Genomic DNA, 18375 nt, shown 5'->3' on the forward strand with positions numbered 1-18375 from the left:
ATATCCTACAAAATTAGGAAAAGTGAGGGAAGGGGAGAGTTGGGAGGGAGGGGTGAGAATGTTTGAAGGTGTGACATGGACCAAGACCCACTGTGTTCATAAACTGCTTTGTTGAATGACAACTCCTTTGTACAACTACTTAAAGATAAAAGTAATTGAAAGAAGAGACTGCAGGGTCGTACAACACTGATATTAATGTACCTAGTGTCAAAGAAATGTTCACTGAATGATTAAAGTGATAATTTTCAGGTATGTTTTATTTAGTGCCAGTCCTGAGGCTTGAACTTAGGGCCTGGGCTCTATCCTGAGCTTGTTTTTCTCAAGGTTATCACTCTACCACTTGAGCCATTATGCCACTTCCAGCTTTTTCTGGAAAGTCTCACAGTCTTTCCTGCCCACGCTGGCTTTGAACCACGATCCTCTGATCTCAGCCTCTTGAGTAGCTAGGATTACAGGCATGAGCCACCAGCGCCCAGCTGATTTTACCACAATAAAGAGATTTGCAATTTTAAATTAATGTTAGGATTAGAGAAGTCAGATGAAGAATATATTTCCTTTTGAACTATGTTGTAACTCCTCTGCACATCACCTTTACAATAACAATAAATAGATTTTTAAAAAGAAATAAGAAAAAATGTTAATGAAATATTGCTATTATCACAGTTATATTACATATTAAAGTATATATTATAGTAACAGTAATGAAATTTAGCTAAAAATAGAAAACACATAGATAACATGGAAGTATAGAAGGAGAAAACTAATGGCTAGGAACAGCATTGGGTTGAGAGATAACTTTCAATTTTAACTAATGGCTAGGAACAGCATTGAGTTGAGCGATAACTTTCAATTTTGCATATATATCATTGCCTGGCTTGCTGTTCCTCTCATATGGTGACTAATTGTGATATGATCACCCTCTCCCAACGTGGAGTCCAGGCCTGCTTGGTGTATTGTATACGCATTTGCTTAGTATGAGTCATTGAGTTCAATCATTGGTGCTGCCCCAAACAAAACAAACAAGCAAACAAAAGAAAGGCAGGTGTGATAACTCATACCTGTAATTTCAGCTACTTGAGAAAGGATCATAATTCAAGGCCAGCCAGGAAAATGTTATATGACCTCAGCTTAATAATTTAACACTCTGTGTAGTGATTCAAGCTTATACTACCGGCTACATAAAGGCCTAGTTAGGAGGTTCCATCGACCCTAAAGCAAGAAGGGCTACTAAAGGCATGGCTCAAGTGGTAGAGCACCTGCCTAGCAAGTACAAGGCGCCTTGTCAAAAACCCAGTATTGCCAACAACGATAAGAAGACAAAACAAAAAGCACCTTCCTCCTCCAAACAAACTAAAACCTAAAAATAAATTGATAAATAATAATTTGCCTTTGTCTTTTCTGCAGGGAAAAGGAAAAGCATTTTCTATAGAGCTAAGAAATCTCTTAGGCTAAGAAGTGAATTCTTATTGAATTAGTCATTAACAATGTGGATGTGGTTCCTATTCATGGAGTGTGGGGAGATTTATGCATCGTGGGCACTCATGGCTCTGCCATACAACTTGACGACATGTTTCAAAGCTATTTGAGCAAGACTGTCACGTTTTGGTTTGGGCTTACCAATCAGCAATTCTACCTCCCTTCTGCATAGTACAGATAACTCATTATTCAACAAGCACTTTCAAACATTACTCTCCTAAATGCCTTGTCTCTCAGCACTTCCCCTCTGATCATCTAAATAGACTCCTTCTAAAACTAAAGCACAAACAAAACCTTATTGAGGTCTTTGACATGCATTAGCTGCCAAAGCTTTTAAAGTGTTAGAAAATAATGACCATCTTTTCATTGTACCCTGTAGTCTTTATTGGAATATTTCTGAAGGATGATTTTCTCCATGTTCGGATTTAATAAATTGTAGGTCTCTGAGGTCTTCTGAGAAAGATTCTCGAATTATTTTCTCAATTAATGTTATATCTACAGTGAATAATGCCATTTTTTTTAGCAAGTTGACTTGGGCCAGCTATTGTGGGGCCTTTTAAACTGGCTCCCTGTTTTAATTCTTGGAATCTATACTGTGCCTTCCCCTAGCAAAGAACTTGTTGTGTTGCAGTATTAGTCTCTGTTTGGAAGTAATACAAAGTAGGGATGACAATTACTGGAGACAGTTGTGATAGTAAAGGAGCAATGTACAAAGCTCCATTGACAAAAGGGTGCTTAAATAATCCTTATTCTATTTCTCTGCCTCCCCACAATCCCCCCAAACCCCATGTGGGGACATCCTCCATCTTGGATTTCTTCCCTCTTGATTCACTTACTTTTTTGCCTATTAAAACACATGTCTTCCTTTTTCTAGTTTCTGTTTTTTTAAAAATTCTGTTAAAAAATGTTACTTTTAACCAAATGCAAGTAGCTCATACCTCTAAGCCTAGCTCATTAGGAAGCTGAGATCTGAAGGATTATAATTAGTAGCCAAACCAGGTAGAAAAGTTCTCAAGACTCTCTCACTAATTAGCCAGCAAAAAATTAGACTGGAAGTATGTCTCAAGTGGTCATGTACCAGTTGTGGAACAAGTGTGAGACCCTGCGTTCAAGCCTCGGTACTGGTAAAAATAAAATCAGAAACAAGAAGGAAAAACATTGTCTTTTTACTTTTTTCATCTTGTGTTTGAGCAAAAAGCTCACACCATGGTTCCACCTTAACTATTCACTTCTTTATTTTAGTTTTATCTTCTTCTCCATTTAAGAACAAACTTTTAATAGAGGATATTAGGATTGGCTATTTGTGGAAGACCTTTATTGTGCAGCAGAAGAGACATTTTTTTATTGTGAAAATATGGTACAGAGGGGTTACAATTACATGGGCAAGATAATGAGTACATTTCTTATCAAGCATTGTTACCTCCTCCTTTGTTTCCCCTTTCCATCCTTTCCCACCCTTTCTCTCCCCCCCCCCCGCCAAAGTTGTAAAGTTCGTTTTTTGATGTAATGACTTGTACATCTCATTGTTGCAATGGGTCCACCTGTATCCCTATTTAAACAATTTGTTTTTACCCTTCCCCTCCACAAATTATACCAACATCAAATACAGTGAAAACAGGGGTTATACCGTGGGGGAGGGACATACTAAACAACATAGAAATCATCTTATAAATATGTTAGAAATAGTTGCATGAAAGAAAAAAATTTGAATACTTATCTTGGGGTTCATTCCCCTACCATCACCTTATCTGACCATTTTTCTGGTTGACTCAGACATACACTAGTTATTGAAAATAAAGGAAAGCATGGGACTTATGTTTCGTTGGGCTTGGCTTACTTTACTTAATATAATTTTTTTCCAGGTCTTTCTATTTCCTAACAAATGGGGCAATATCATTCTTTCTGATGGAGGCATAGAATTCCATTGTGTATATATACCACATTTTCTTGATCCATTCATCTATTGAGGGGCATCTGGGTTGGTTCCATATCTTAGCTATGGTAAATTATGCTGCAATAAACATAGTTGTGCTGGTAGCTTTAGTGTGGTCTTGTTTGTGATCATTTGGGTAAATGCCCAAAAGTGGGATTGCTGGGTCATAGGGGAGCTCTATGTGGAGTCTTTTGAGGAACCTCCAGACTGCTTTCCAAAGTGGCTGAACAAGTTTACACTCCCACCAACAATGCAGTAAGCTTCCCTTCTGTCCACATCCCCTCCAGCATCTGTTGTTGTTAGAGTTCTTGATTTTTGCCATTCTAACTGGGGTGAGGTGGTATCTCAATGTTGTTTTGATTTGCATTTCTTTTATGGCTAGGGATGTTGAACATTTCTTCATGTGTCTATTGGCCATCCTTCTTTCCTCTTCAGAGAAGTTTCTCTTTAAGTCTCTAGCCCACTTATTTATTGGGCAGTTGTTTCTTTGAGGATTTGTTGTTGGGGGATTTATTTTTTTGAGTTCCAGGTATATTTTAGATATGAGACCCTTGTCGATTATATGGCTAGTGGAGATCTTCTCCCAATCTGTGGGCTTTCTATTGATCTTGCTAGCTATGTCCTTTGCCATGCAGAAGCTCTGCAATTTCATGCAATCCCATTTGCCCAACCTTTCTTTGATTTGTTGTGTTTTTGGGTCTCTATTTAGAAAATTTAGGCCTGTGCCAAGGAGACATAGGGTTTCTCATATTCTATCCTGTAGACATGTTGGTATTATAAGCATCATAGGTCATTCCAAATAGAGCTTGAAATGTGTGTTACTTTGGTCCACTTCTGGACCTTGGATCAATAAGTCTCAGCAATGTGAAATGAAAGTTGTATTCCACTTCTGTGTTTTGTTATTGCCTTAGGATAACAAAACCTTTTGAAAAAATTTAATGTTATGGAAATAAAACAAACCCTCACACTCGGTGGTTAGAAAAAACTACTGAACTTTTATCATCATCCATCGGAACTTACACTGATGAAGTCTGACTACTGATTTAATAAAAGGGCACTGTGTCCTTTTCTCTATAAGATGTCCTCAATTGTTGCAAAGTTAGCCTAACATCTTGCTTTTGCAAGAACAGTTTGAAGTCTAAATTTCATGGAAGAAATCTCATAGAAGAAAAGTTAGCTTTCAATTGAGTTTATCAGAACCTGGATTTTTCAAAGCTATCACTGTAAATTTCCTTTTGTTTGTTTTTTCCAAGTTTCAAAAAATTATGCTTCTTAATCATCATTCTTCATTATTAACATTCATGTCTCTTTTAAAATTGGTGTTCACTTTTACTGAATTGTTTCCTCTGGGCTCTTAGTTATGGTTTTCATATCCCTAATAGGAACCTCCTAAAAATTCTTGTATTGCACCAGGTATAAAGTAGATAGCAAGGTTGTCTAGCCCCGGTGGAACTTTGGTTAAGTAATTCAGGGAAATGAGATGGTGAAACGTGATGAGAGACCATGGGTACTGAATGGACTGTACTTATTGTGCAGTGGTCGCTTCTCAACTCCCTACCCTGATTTCCACTGCACACCTGCTTTGGACATCTTCTTACCTTTTCTTACTCAATTGGCAGTAGCTACTGGATCTCTCTGAAGGGTGGATTTGTGAGCACTTGAACACATTAAAAAATACCCAACTTTTGCCGGGTGCTGGTGGCTCATGCCTGTAAACCTAGTTACTCAGGAGGCTGAGGTCTGAGGATCACGGTTCAAAGCCAGCCTGGGAAGGAAAATTCATGAGACTCTTATCTCCAATTAATCACCAGAAAACCAGAAGTGGACCTGTGGCTCAAAGTGGTAGGCTGCTAGCCTTGAGTGAAAGAGCTCAGGAGCAGCGCCTAAGACCTGAGTTCAAGCTCCATGACTGACAAAAAAATAAAACCCAAGAAACAAAAACAGATTCCAAAGGCCCAAGAGAGAAGAATGATAAGTAACATTCTTCAGTTATCAATACTTATGGGCACAAAATTGGGGTAGTGCTGTACAAATGAAAGCATAAAGATATCACAGACTCTGGGACTGCATAATTTTCATTGTCCTTTTCTGAAAGATTTTCCCCCCAATGTATTTTAAGCCCATTGTACTTAATACATAAAAATGTAAGATTCATAGTATTGGCTAGAATTTGTTTATTTTCCTTTAAACAAATGAATAGAGGCATTTGTATTTGTTCTTTGAAATTTTTAAGTAGACTCAAATTAATTAATGGAGAAATGACTAGTTTCAATGGTTAGAAACAAGTTTAGGACTAGCAATGTAGGGTATTAGCCCAAAGCATTGATCTAGGCATTTAATTGGAAAAGCCCTGCACATCCGGTCATTTTTGTTTAATTGGGGAAAGGGCCAGTGGCTGAAGCCCATTGTGACTCTGGGAGAGCAATCATGCTGTCATTCCTGTCGTGCTGGTATGCCTTGGTGGACAGCCATGACTTCTCATAGAGGTCAGGGAGACTTACTCTGTGACTGCAATGTACTCAGCTTCATATGAGCGGATGAGTGTTTGTTTTGAGTTGAAGGAGAGAATAAGAGAAAGATCAGCACTGCTAGCATCTCATACAGAAAAGCCCCTTCCACTCAGCTGGAACAACGTAGATATTTATGAAAATTTCATTATTTTTTCCTTCATGAGTGGCTTTCAAAAATATCCTTGGCATCTCTTGACATTAAATATTTAGTTGAGTTGGTAATTTTCAGAAGCGTTTGATGTTTAATCATGGTTTAATAATGAAAATACACTCCAACCCAGTAAAGGTATTGGGAAAATCTCTTTAATGCCATATAAAAACAGAAAATAAAATTTGTAACAACATTGTAATATAAATGTACTCAAGAACTACTAGATGAAGGTCCCATTCAATCTAATGTCATTATTAATCAGGACAACACAGTAATGTATTGTAACTTTCTGATTATTAAACTATTTTAAAATATTGATAATCTTATGTATCATTAGAGCAAAGTTGCCATTTACTAAATATTAACTGTTTATAACACTCAAGAATTTAATCTGCTTCTTTCATCATAAAACTGTCCTGAATAAATCAATCAGTTATAAGTAAACAAATTGTCAGACTATTATGGACTTAATAGTACATGAATTATACAGCTTTAATGAATTATATAATTATTCAAAATGTAATAAAGGGTATATTACTAAATTACCTTTTGCTTATAGCTCATGTTTCTGGTTATGAATGCTAAAACATAGAAACAAACATCCAAGTATACATGATTTTTGATTGTGTGTGTGTGCTTAATCTAGCTTTCTTGTTGGTTTCTGAGGAAATCAGAGTTTATTATAACAGAAATTATGTCTTTTGAATGTCTTAATTAGAAGTAAGGATGTCACAGCTGAATGAACACCATTTTTTTATTGTTAACATGGAAAGCTGGTTATGAAATTCTTTGAGTGGTCTATTTTGTTAGATGTTAATGAAAAAAATACCCGGAACTCATTTACTTAGTCTTCATTATAATCAAAATGAAAAGTAGAATTCTTATGTTCCAATCAAGTTTTCTTCAACAGGTACAGACTTTTCATTGACAGTTGAACAAAATATATTTCTAAACGAAGGCTCTGTTTACCATCTTTGTTAACACTCAGTTAACTGCCACTAAATACCCATTATGTAATGATAAGCACTCTGTGTAAACAGTGATATTTTCTCACTGGTTGGGAAATCCAATTAAATCTCTTTCAAGTCCGGTTTATACTTTAGCAAATGTCTTAAAAGCACGATGTGGATAAAACAACCCATGACTGGGATTTTTTTTTATTTTGTTGCATTGTTTGGTTGTGTTGTTTTTATATAACATCTATAATAGAGCAATAAAATTATTTGTAAAAATAGAACTGCATGATAAATGGATTTTCTATTATGTCTTTAATTACTGTGATTTGGACTAATATAGTGCTTGTTTGCAGTAGAGTTCCTCACATTCCAACTGCTGCTGAAAAGGTAGAAGCCTGTCAGCATGGCTTCATGGTGAAGGGATGGGAAGGATTACTAGGAGGCAATTTTAAGGACTCTATGTGTGTATGTTCTGTATGCAGCACCTGTCCTTCCTGGAGCTTATCAGCAGAGCCATTCCCAAGGCTATGGGTACATGCATCAGACCAGTATGTCATCCATGAGGTCAATGCAGCACTCACCAAATCTAGTAAGTATGGGTTTGAAATGTTCCTTTAGGCCAGAAGTATAGCTCAGTGGTAGAGCACTTGCTTAGAGCTCTGAGTTCAATCTCCAGCACGGGGGAAAAAAGTGTCCTTTCTTGTCTCATCTTCCCATTTTGCCACAAGAATGTAAGTAAATGTAGCATACTGCTGAATTGCCATTGACTGTGTTGTCTAGGGATAAGTGATTGCCTGATGCTATTTATATAGCCTCTTCAGAAGAAGTAAAAACCTTACAGGGGTGAAGAGTTGAGAAAAGAAAATATTAATAAGAATTAAACCAAACAATAAGAAGTATAAGACATATTCTAGTACATTTTTTATGATCGGTGTTAGCCAACTATGATTTTAATTTTGCTCTACAAAGCTTCAGATATTTGATGGATGCTAGTCATATGGTCTACAGAAGTCTAAATGTTCTCAACACAAAAGTATGATGGATTTCTGAGGTGGTAGATCTGCTCATTACCTGACTGATCATTATCCATTGCATACATGTATTGAGGTGCTACATTATACCCCATAAATTTGTGCAATTACTGTGTGCCTATTAAAATATTAATAAACTATCCATTTTAAAATATCAAATCCCCTTCATAGGAAATCTTGAAATACTGATTTATTCCTTCAGTGTCATATTTGAAAGCAACGCGTGGGAACATCTAGTCTCATTATGTTTTGCTTCTCCTGGCTTTGTGCTGGCCCTTATTATTTATTGAACACTTAGATATAAATGACTCTTCACAACTGTAAAGTATCTTCAATGACTCCAAGGCTAGAAAGCCACTTTCCTCAGTCAACAAATACTCTTGCCTCTGAGACTCACTGATGGTTAATATTAGCTAAATTCTTAGCCTTCATAATAACCAGTGTAGGAAAATTCAATTAAAATTTTCTTATTACAAGATTTTTAAAAATAAGCACTTCAACATTCAGAATGTTTATATATTGCCTTTTTTAAGGTCACTATGATAGGTGAAACTATCAAGCATATTATGATTTTTAATTCTGTCTTGCATATTTTAAGAGGAAACAAGGATTATGAATATCTGTTTAGGAAACAGTCATTTTTCTCTGCTTGGAGGACCAGGGACTAAGAGCCAATGGGATTGGGACCTGTCTGTCAGTATGGCAGGTCTTATTCTCTGAAGGATATGAGACAGGGGAGAATCGACTAATCTAAGTTTGCTTGAGTGAATCTGACGCCTCAGTGGGGGTGTGAGAAAGGTTGACTTTGCTATTTTAAAGTGGAGTCGTTGTCAGATGAGCCATTGTATGTATTCTTTTCATCATTCTCTTTCCTACTAATTCTAAAGTATGTCCTTGTTTCTACGCTAACACTCCAATACTATCTCTTTTCTTGACTAAAATGAAACTTGAGATCAGGACAGTGAGATGCGAGGCTCTGGTTGAACAGATTTCCAAAAATAGACCTGCTTTAAAAACCTTCCAGATGTTTGATCCTGTGTTGATTTACCGGAACTGGAACTGGTCGCGGTGACGATGTTGATAGTCAACGACCCAAGCCTTTCTTTCTTTTCTCAGAGGACCTACCGAGCCATGTACGACTACAGTGCCCAGGATGAAGATGAGGTCTCCTTCCGGGATGGTGACTACATCGTCAATGTGCAGCCCATTGATGACGGCTGGATGTACGGCACCGTACAGAGGACGGGGAGGACGGGCATGCTCCCGGCGAATTACATCGAGTTTGTGAATTAATTCTTTCTTCTTGCCCTTTGAGCTTTATTCTAATGTATTCTACACTTAATCTTTTTAAAAGATAGAAAATACTTTTAAGACAACTTGGCGATTATTTTACAATAACATACACCCTTCCTTTGACAACTAGACATGCAGGTACCAGGAAGAAGGGATGACTTCTGGACTGAAAAACAGCAGCATTTTCAGTAATTCCTGTAAACAGAATCATTAGGTCTGGAGACCTGGTGCTGCTAATTGTGTTTGTGGTTTCCTTTGATTGGCTATTGAACCCTTCTGGGAAATGTATTTTTGTAGACTTTAATAGAGATGTTGACTGTCCCCTCAGTGTAACACGTGTATGAATCTTCATAGCTGTCACTACAAGTCACTGAAATCCAAAACTCTTAACTCAGTAATACAGCTGATAACTAAAAAACAAACAAACAAACAAAAACTGTTGAGCTTTTGGTTCATTAGGCAATTTCTAACACTGGTAAAAATTGCCTAATCTAATAAATATAAGCAATGGCAGAATGAGTCTGGGTAAAATTATATTGACTGATGGCCTTAGGGGACCAAACAGGAAATATCCTTGTTCCCTAGGCCAACTGGGTCTATTTATTTCTCATCTGTACCACAGTGTATCCTATTCTCCATTTACATTCTGTGGATCGAAACACATGCTTGGTTCCACAGAATGTTAAGACCAAATAACTTCACAGCTATTCTTGCAAAGGGCAAAAATTGATGTCATCTGTATTATTTCCCTAGTAGCCTTTGCCCTGTTGCATGTCACGTGGGTTCAAGCTTCTGTAACATAGGCAGTTTCCTTGCCTGTTGCTGTTATTAATGCCAGCAGTGTGGCTCCTATCTCCAAGCCCTTTCCTCTAGTTGCCAGCTCATCTGGAAAACCTATTTTGAAAAGTTGCTTGAGATTTTCCTGCTGTATTACACTCTAGTTTTGAAGGACTAACACTTTAGAAGAAATACACATATACTCTAGTAAATAAGTGATTTAGGTATTTACTGAAGAGCTTTTGTTGACTTTATTGCCGCAGTTGATTTAAAAGTGAAGGAAAGATCATAAAACCCAGTGATAAATGAGATACAGAACATACTGGTTACAACTTGGGTAAACACAAGTTGAGTCCACAGGAAGTTGGCACCACTGTTTTCTTTTGGAAAACAGTACTGGGACTCTGGAAGAGAAATCTAGCCACTAAAGACTAGTGAATGAAGAAACTTCCTTTCCATTTTCTGGTTTTTGTTTCTAAAGCATCTTTAGGGGATGAGATAGGAATATCAGCAGAGATTGCTCAGTTTAGACTCAAAGGCCGTTCACACACACACACACACACACACACACACACACACACAGAAATGGTTGTTGTGTTTTGAGTGTCTTTGCAATCATTTGATGGATTTCCAGCCACATGTATACACATACAGCCCTTGCTTATGAAATATCACCCCCATTTTTTTCCTGATATCCCATGGCAACTCTTCTGTCATTCTGATTGTGCCCTGTATCATGACTTACAGCAGGGTAGCATTCATGAAGGATGTGATTATAGCAATGCACTGAGAAAAGCAGTTACAAAAATGCACTAAGACATAGGGATCTTGGAGATATCTACTGCTTATGATATATTCAAGAAAACATGATATATGTTTATGATATATTCATAAAACATCCTGTACAACACTTCGTGTTGAAAGGTAACTAATCCAAAAGCCATTCACATTTTTGAACAGTCAGTACATACTGTTGAATATCTTAGTTTCAGATAATAGGTTAACACAGCAAAAGAAGCCACTTAGCTGTGGCTATATGAAATTGAAAGGACAAAAATTTAGGGGAATAACTAGTATTTTTGGAAAGGGTTTAACAAACTACAGCATACTAAGCCTAACCCATTTCCATCATTTAAAAGACTAGTGGTGACTGAATCGATTGACTCCGTATTTAATGCTTGCACACAGACTTACAAATTGAACTTGTAATAAGTTTGCAAAAATCTGTGCATCCTAAACAAGGACAGTAAGTCTGCTCACTTTTGGTTAAGTATGTCTTTGTTTCCCCAGACTATTTTCTTTTGTGTGTGTGTGTGTGTGTGTGTGATTCTTTATAAAAAGAGTAGTTGTTGATTAAAATTTGGACTAATTATAGGACAGGTACAATTTTTGACAAATAGAACATGTATAGGAAGCTCAAAAGAAGCCGACCTGTAATTAGGAAAGTAACAAAGTAGCAGTTGATATTTCATGCTTTTTCTCATTAGCTGATTTCAAGATCACATTCACTGGATATCAGAGTCGCCACACATTTAGGAAATAAGTATCCTAAAACGTTAAGTAAGCTTCATATAAATGCAAAGCAAGATGTTTCTGCTTCATGACTTGTGGAATTAATAGCAGACCAGAATTCAACTAGGAGGCACTTATTTTTAAATAAAGACAGGCTGAACAGGACATTGCATGTTCTGGAGGCTGTAAGTTTGATAGTGTTGGTGTTGTTTCTAATACTTGTCAGGACATTAAACAGCTCAGCAAAATAAAGGAAACAGAGATGCGTCATACCAAAGTCAGCATCACTTAACAAAAAAATATATTCTTGAACACCTTTTCACTTTCCAAATACCTCCTGTCCAACTTCACTTTGGCTATTACATACGTAACAGATAAAGCATACATAACACTGACAGCTAAGGAAGAATTTGAAAACAAGCCTTTTAGAAATTGAATGAAGGTAAAGAAGACTATGTAAATGCCAAGCAGAGGTCACGCACCTGCTTCTGAAATTCAGTGCGTTCTCCTCTCTGACCAAAGCACAAAAAAGGAGTTTGGCACACTTTTAAAAGGTTCTGAATACAAAACTGTGCGTGGATCATATTACTGTTAAAGCAAGCATAGCAACAGAATATGTTGCTTTTCTTGTAAGCTTTTGTAGTAGAAGTTTTTTTTAAAAACTAATTCTTGTTCTCTAGAAAGCTTTCTATTTCTAATTTATGGCAAAATGAATTCTTTGTGTCCTGTTACAGTTTGCACATCTGCAATGTAGCCCAGTTTGAAGTCTTTATCTGGTGTGGGCTCTCCATGAAACCCCTAGATCTTGCCATGCCTTCCATCCTTCATAGACCATACAAGAATCTGAAGCACAATTTCCATAAGCATCTTGCATGAATGCTGATGAAGTGAGGCAGCCCCTTTCTTGCTACTTGGTACATTGCTTGAAGATGACGAGGATGCACTTTTGCCAGTTTCAGTACAGTCTTCCTTTCCCTCACCTTCTCTGTACTAAAGTTTAGAATGCTCTAAGAATTAGGAAGATTTTTTTCAAAACAGAAAGTGAAGAGGTGCCCTTCCTTTTTTTTAGTTTCTTCTATCTGCAATGGAATGTATTCAGTGAAAAGAGAAAGACAATGGCTGTGATCTTAAATAGCATACCCCTATTAAACTGGATAGAGTTTATACCAAACTTATGATATAGGTAGATATAAAAGCAGGTGCCTTTTTAATTAACCTTTTTATCATTATGGTCTTGGAAAGAAAACCAAGCAAGCAAGCTTCTGCCTATCCTAGAGTGATATTTTATTATACATAATTGGTATTTTTGTGGTGGGAAGGTGAGATTCCCTTAACAGGTATTATAGGTGATAACTGATTGTATTTTCCCTCTTAAAGATTTAAGGCTTTAGAAAATGTGGACTTCTTCCATCTATTTCTGGAAAGTTCTTTGGGGATTTATATATAGTTGATATGTATAAATAGTAACTTTAGGAATGGAATTTAAAGTACCTATTCTAAGATAGAATTATTGTGTTAATGAGGCTGAATTCACCTACATAAATGAGCTTTACTTTATGTTAATTATACGTTAGCTTTTGCTTCTTATAATCTGAGATGTGGCTAGATAGTGATTGTGTTGGGTCACATGGCCAATGACAATATATCTTTAGTTAAATAGGAAGCTATGTAAACAAACTTAAGGGTGCTAAAATGGAAGTGTTTTTCTGAAGTGTTCATGCCCATTAGGACTGTTTTTAAGCATCTAACTGTCAACTATTAGAAATTTTAAAAAAAAGCCAAGGCATTATATGAGGCAGTGTGAATGTCATCTCAAGATGCTTACACTATTAGATCCCACAGGTCTGGATGGATCCATGGGCAGATTTCCTCCCCAGTTGTCTCTCTGACTTCAGTATATTCATGGAAACTTTATCTGCTTTTTTGTGTTTGCTATATAGTATCCAGTTTGCATAGTGTATACATTACTGTAATCTAGTTGCTGTTAAGAATGATTTGCTTTCGAGGAGAAAGGGACATCTGCATTGCAGTCCCATTCTTTTGTGTTCATACAATGAACTGCTGAACATTTTGGAAGCAGCACCCAGTGTGTAGCAGGCATGATGTGCATAGAACTGTTGGTATTTGGCCAATGATAAAACTGCAAATTTGAATCATTGTAAAGTCTGACTCTGTTTACTTCTAAATATGTAGAACTGTGCTTGATGATTAATTTCTAAAACCGTATGAGCTTGGAGAGCTTACCAGTTTTGAAGGGAACACTTAATGTTTTTCAAAGGAATGGGGCTTACAGAATGATACGATGTGATGAATATAATGTGGCTTTTGTTATGCAAATTGTTAACACCAGCTATTAAAATATATTTTAGTAGAAATGCTTTAATTCATTTTTTCCCCTCTACACTGTGAATCTTTAAGCCTTGGTAGATAAGAGGAATGAACATTGTACCACACAAAGTACTAACCTATGCAAATGAGTTTACGTGTTAGTAGATGTCACAGTAAGTGTCAGATAATACATTATCCTCATATAAAATACAGTGGTTGGGCACTAAAATAACACAGGAAGCCTAACACCTCACGTATTCCCTGTACTCACTAACAAACTCTTCAAGGCTACCATTGTCATTACTGTTTGTACTGAAGTAGAAGCAAATCACTGATTTATCTACCTAAAAATGACTTAAATGGGAGTGTCAGTGGTGGCTTTCCTATGGTCTGTGCAAGGATTCACCATGAGAGATCTGAGCTCCCCCAGAGACTCTCTTCAGGGACTTCACATTGTGTGTCTTCTTTCCATTATAACACATTCACTCCCTATCTCTATACATTTGGTTTGTTAAATAAATGCAGGATTTAACAGAATGATTCTATTTCTTGGCTCTCAATGTGGTTTCTTAGAGGATAGGTCATTACCCACAGGTAACATACACTCCTAATACCCCGAATACTAGATTTATCAAAGATATGCCCGGGTTCCAGCGCATTTATATTGGGGATTCATTCACAATGTCTTCTCCTTTCTCCTGAATTAATTGTGTATGAACGGCTAACACTATGATGCCTTTTCAAGCTTGGTGTCTTTCTGATTTTATATCAAAGTGCTTCAATAAAGCATCATTGTAGTTCACTTCTTTCAAGATTAAATTCTTCACATGCCCTCAGTGCTACAATTCTAATTTTTGTACATTTATAAGATGAAAGAAACAGCTTGGAGCACAAAACAGAAATGCACAATTTGAGTACATGAAATGGGAGGGTACTCAGATTTTTCAGCTAAGAATGGCTCATTTATCTTAAAGCATAATTGCTTTTCCCCTTGATTTTCCCATTATTGGGAATGTGAACTAGTTCCTAGTTTGGGTCTCATATATGCTTCACTAGGTTGGATCTGACCTTTATTGTATTATTTTGTAAAAATCCCTCTTTGGTGCACAACTGTACAATGCTAAACATCGCAGACAAAAACCTCATAGAATAAACACTAAATTCTACCCCATTTGAATTTTCTGGGTTACTATTTTAAATTCTAGAAGTATGAATTTGATATTTTATGGTATCAATGAACATACTCATAATATTTGAAAAGACAAAATAACAAGAGTTGCTTGTGAACTTAAGAATTCACTATTCTTGGGCTGGGAAGGTGGCTCAGTGGTAGAGCGCTTGCCTTGCATGCCTGAAGCCCTGAGTTCGATTCCTCAGCACCACATAAGCAAAAAGAAAAAAGCCGGAAGTGGCGCTGTGGCCCAAGTGGTAGAGCGCTAGCCTTGAGCTGAAGAGCTGAGGGACAGTGCCCAGGCCCAGAGTTCGGGCCCCACGACCGGACCCAAAAAAAAAAAAAAAGAATTCACTATTCTTCTCTTCCTTCAAAACTTTGTTTTACATTCATACTTATAAATTTACTTTTAGAAACTGGGCTACAAAAGACATTGATACTTTTTTTCTGACTTTAAATAATTTAGACATTAAATACACTATGCTGGTAATTTTATTATCTTAATTTTCAAATTTGTGGAATTAGTTTTTTAGATAACTAGAGCATTGTAAAAGAAATACTCAGACATTTTTAAAAAAACCCAAGAAGATTAGATAAAAAGGAAGTTTTGTTCCTTTCTTAGTATAATCTGCTTCTTTGACATAGAGTGATTGAAAAAGAGTTTTGTGATAGCAGAAAAGTTGGGTAGGGTCCAAGGGTGAACTGCTACTTGTTTTTTTCTGTAGTACCAAGCAAAATTCTCATGCCTTTGTCTATTATGTGTTTGAGCGCAGTAAGGCTTACATGAAAATGAAGAATGAGAAATGGGTTTAAAAGGTGAAAAGTCAAACTGAGAAACAAGGGTCCAGTTGCTGATCTTGTACTTATGCCACAGCATTAAAAAAAACTTTGTTGCTTTCATGTTATTTCAATTTAATTTTTCAGTACCAAAATGAAAGAGAATAAGAGACCAAACTAGAGAAATGAGCAAATGTGAACTCCTGTTACTCTACTTGAGAAAACAGAACTTTCCCCTACTCCAGCCTTGGTTTACCTGTTTGTTCTTTCCATGAACTAGTTTCCTGTTCTTGACCTTGGTTAGCCACACTTATTTTCCCAGGGGTTTCTGTCCAAGGCCATGTGGCCCCAATCAATGTTTGTTCTAAGTGGATAACCATGTTATCACTTATTCTGTACAGCTGTCTAGATCCTCAGGGTGACCCAGCCTCTTGCGTCACAAGCACTTTGCCTGTTAGGGAGGAAAATGACTAAATCTCCTCTGTGCTCAGTAGATAGAGTGAGCTGGCAAACTGGTGATATGATTAGGAACTGTGAGACCTTGAGAAAGAAGTCTACAGGAAGCATAAGGTATGAGAGAGCAGAAAGGATGCCGAAGAACAAAGCCCTGGGACAGGGAAGAGGCTTTGAGGCAGCGGTGTGAAGAGGAATATAGAAAGAGGCTGAATCTAGAGTGATTATATTATATTGTAAATGGTGGCTCCTTTTCAGAGACACCCACTTTTGCTGCCAAGGGAGTGTCCCTACCCCATCCCAAGTATGGAAGGGATGGGCCCACCTGTGTGAGTTTACCTGTTCTAGAAGGCTGGTAACCTGTTCTTGAGTGCCAACAGGGCCTTTTGGTGAAGCAAGCCCTATCTTTCTTTCTACCATTACATGCCAACCTTCCATTTCTTTAGATGTGTTTGAGTGACTGTGGGCCTTGTTAACACATGAGTTTGATCACAGCACCCAAACACATCCATCATCACGGACTACATGGTTCATATTGTCATACCTACAGGTACAATAACTGGGTAACTCATCTGGACAAGGAGCAATATACATGGATGATGGAAACATTGTATAATGTGCTTCCCAGGGCAACACAGAGAGATAGCAAATGGGAGGGGAAGACCAATTGCAGCATCATATCACAATTGAAATGTCACACGGATTGATCTTTAGGTTTTTGGTTTTGGTTGCCTTAAGTTTTATATGTCTTAGTGAAATCACTTTAGTAGTAGTTAACATGGGCTTTTCTAGCCTTATGAATGGTAGCAATAATGAATACCAAAATGAATTTAACTTCTATTAGTAGGTAGGAGTTTAGGGGGTTAGAGAATGTTCCCATAGATTTCTAAATTTTGGCAAAGAAGAGTGGAATGGCTGGGGCCACCTTAAGAGCAAGACATAGGATCTAGTGTCACCGGAGGGAAGCTTGAATTGTTTGCAGACTTTTATTAGAAAATGATTCTCCAAGGCTTACTCAGTGATAGCTCTTGATTAAAGTGGGAGAAACAGTCACTTTAATTTAGCCACGACACATTTACTTCTTCAGCATTTAGTCTATCCAAGCAATGGAGCAAAGGAACATTCCTCTTCAGGTGTTCTTATTGGTAGGGGAAGACTGATACAAGCTGCTAATTATGTGTTTCGGCAATCAGCCGCTTAATTATGATGTCAGGTGTCATGGAAGGAGAGCCGAGGGTGCTGTGAGCTCTTGGAGCTGGGGAGGGGTGAGGCATAGACTCAGGAGGAATAGTGTGGAAGCCATTGTTTGAACTGACATCTGAGTACGGTGTGGAAAAAAGCCCCAAGTCCATCTTAGATCTGCATACCTGGGAAGAACCCAGTTACTGGTAGGAAGTAACAGAACTACTCCAGCCTTCTGTTAATATTTTAAATTCAATGGTGCAGGCAGGTTTTCATATTTTTAATAAAATTGAAATGCTGGTGAAAAAGGCAGTATGTATGAGCATGACCTTTGTGTTACACACACTGCTTTATTCTAATTATGACCCATTTTACTTAAAAAAAAAGAGGCAGTAAGCTGCAGAATGAATTATATAAGCAAAATTTCAACATCTGCAGAATGATGATGTCTTCTCTGAGTTTCTTGTGTCTTTATTTCCTCTCCCAGTGTTTTTAAACATGTGCGCCTGCTGGGGCTCATTGCCATAATGTCTACAGCATAGTCATTGTTTAAGATGCTCTCCTGTCCTTTTTGGATTTCTCAGGTTCAAGGACTGCCATTTCCATCTTATCCTTGGTATGAGATACTTAAGCTACATTAACTGGGTAACCCAGAGACAAGTTATTCCCGATGCAATGAAGGTGTTGTTATACATTTGGAATGCACCCATATTCTGAGGTAGACCATAGACCTTATAGAATTCTAGCAAAAATATTGAACATCTGCCTCCTCCACAAGCCTGAAAATATGACTATCCATCCTACCTTGAGCCATTTAAATTAATG

The 18375-nt window shown here is 37.2% G+C and overlaps 1 protein-coding gene across 2 annotated transcripts in view; it reads left to right on the forward strand.

Annotated features, from left to right (window-relative positions):
- The window catches only part of Nebl (nebulette), a 319353-nt gene extending 305947 nt beyond the window's left edge, over positions 1-13406 (forward strand). For both annotated transcript variants that reach the window (XM_013014764.1, XM_013014763.1), the window contains 2 exons: positions 7509-7615; positions 9174-13406. In XM_013014764.1, the coding sequence (XP_012870218.1) occupies positions 7509-7615; positions 9174-9350 (284 nt within the window). In that variant the 3' untranslated portion in view covers positions 9351-13406. The remainder of the gene's footprint in view (positions 1-7508; positions 7616-9173) is intronic.
- The last annotated feature ends 4969 nt before the right edge of the window (positions 13407-18375 follow it).

Source organism: Dipodomys ordii, unplaced genomic scaffold (genome assembly GCF_000151885.1).
Source record: "Dipodomys ordii isolate 6190 unplaced genomic scaffold, Dord_2.0 Scaffold24, whole genome shotgun sequence".
NCBI classification, from domain to species: Eukaryota; Metazoa; Chordata; class Mammalia; order Rodentia; family Heteromyidae; genus Dipodomys; species Dipodomys ordii.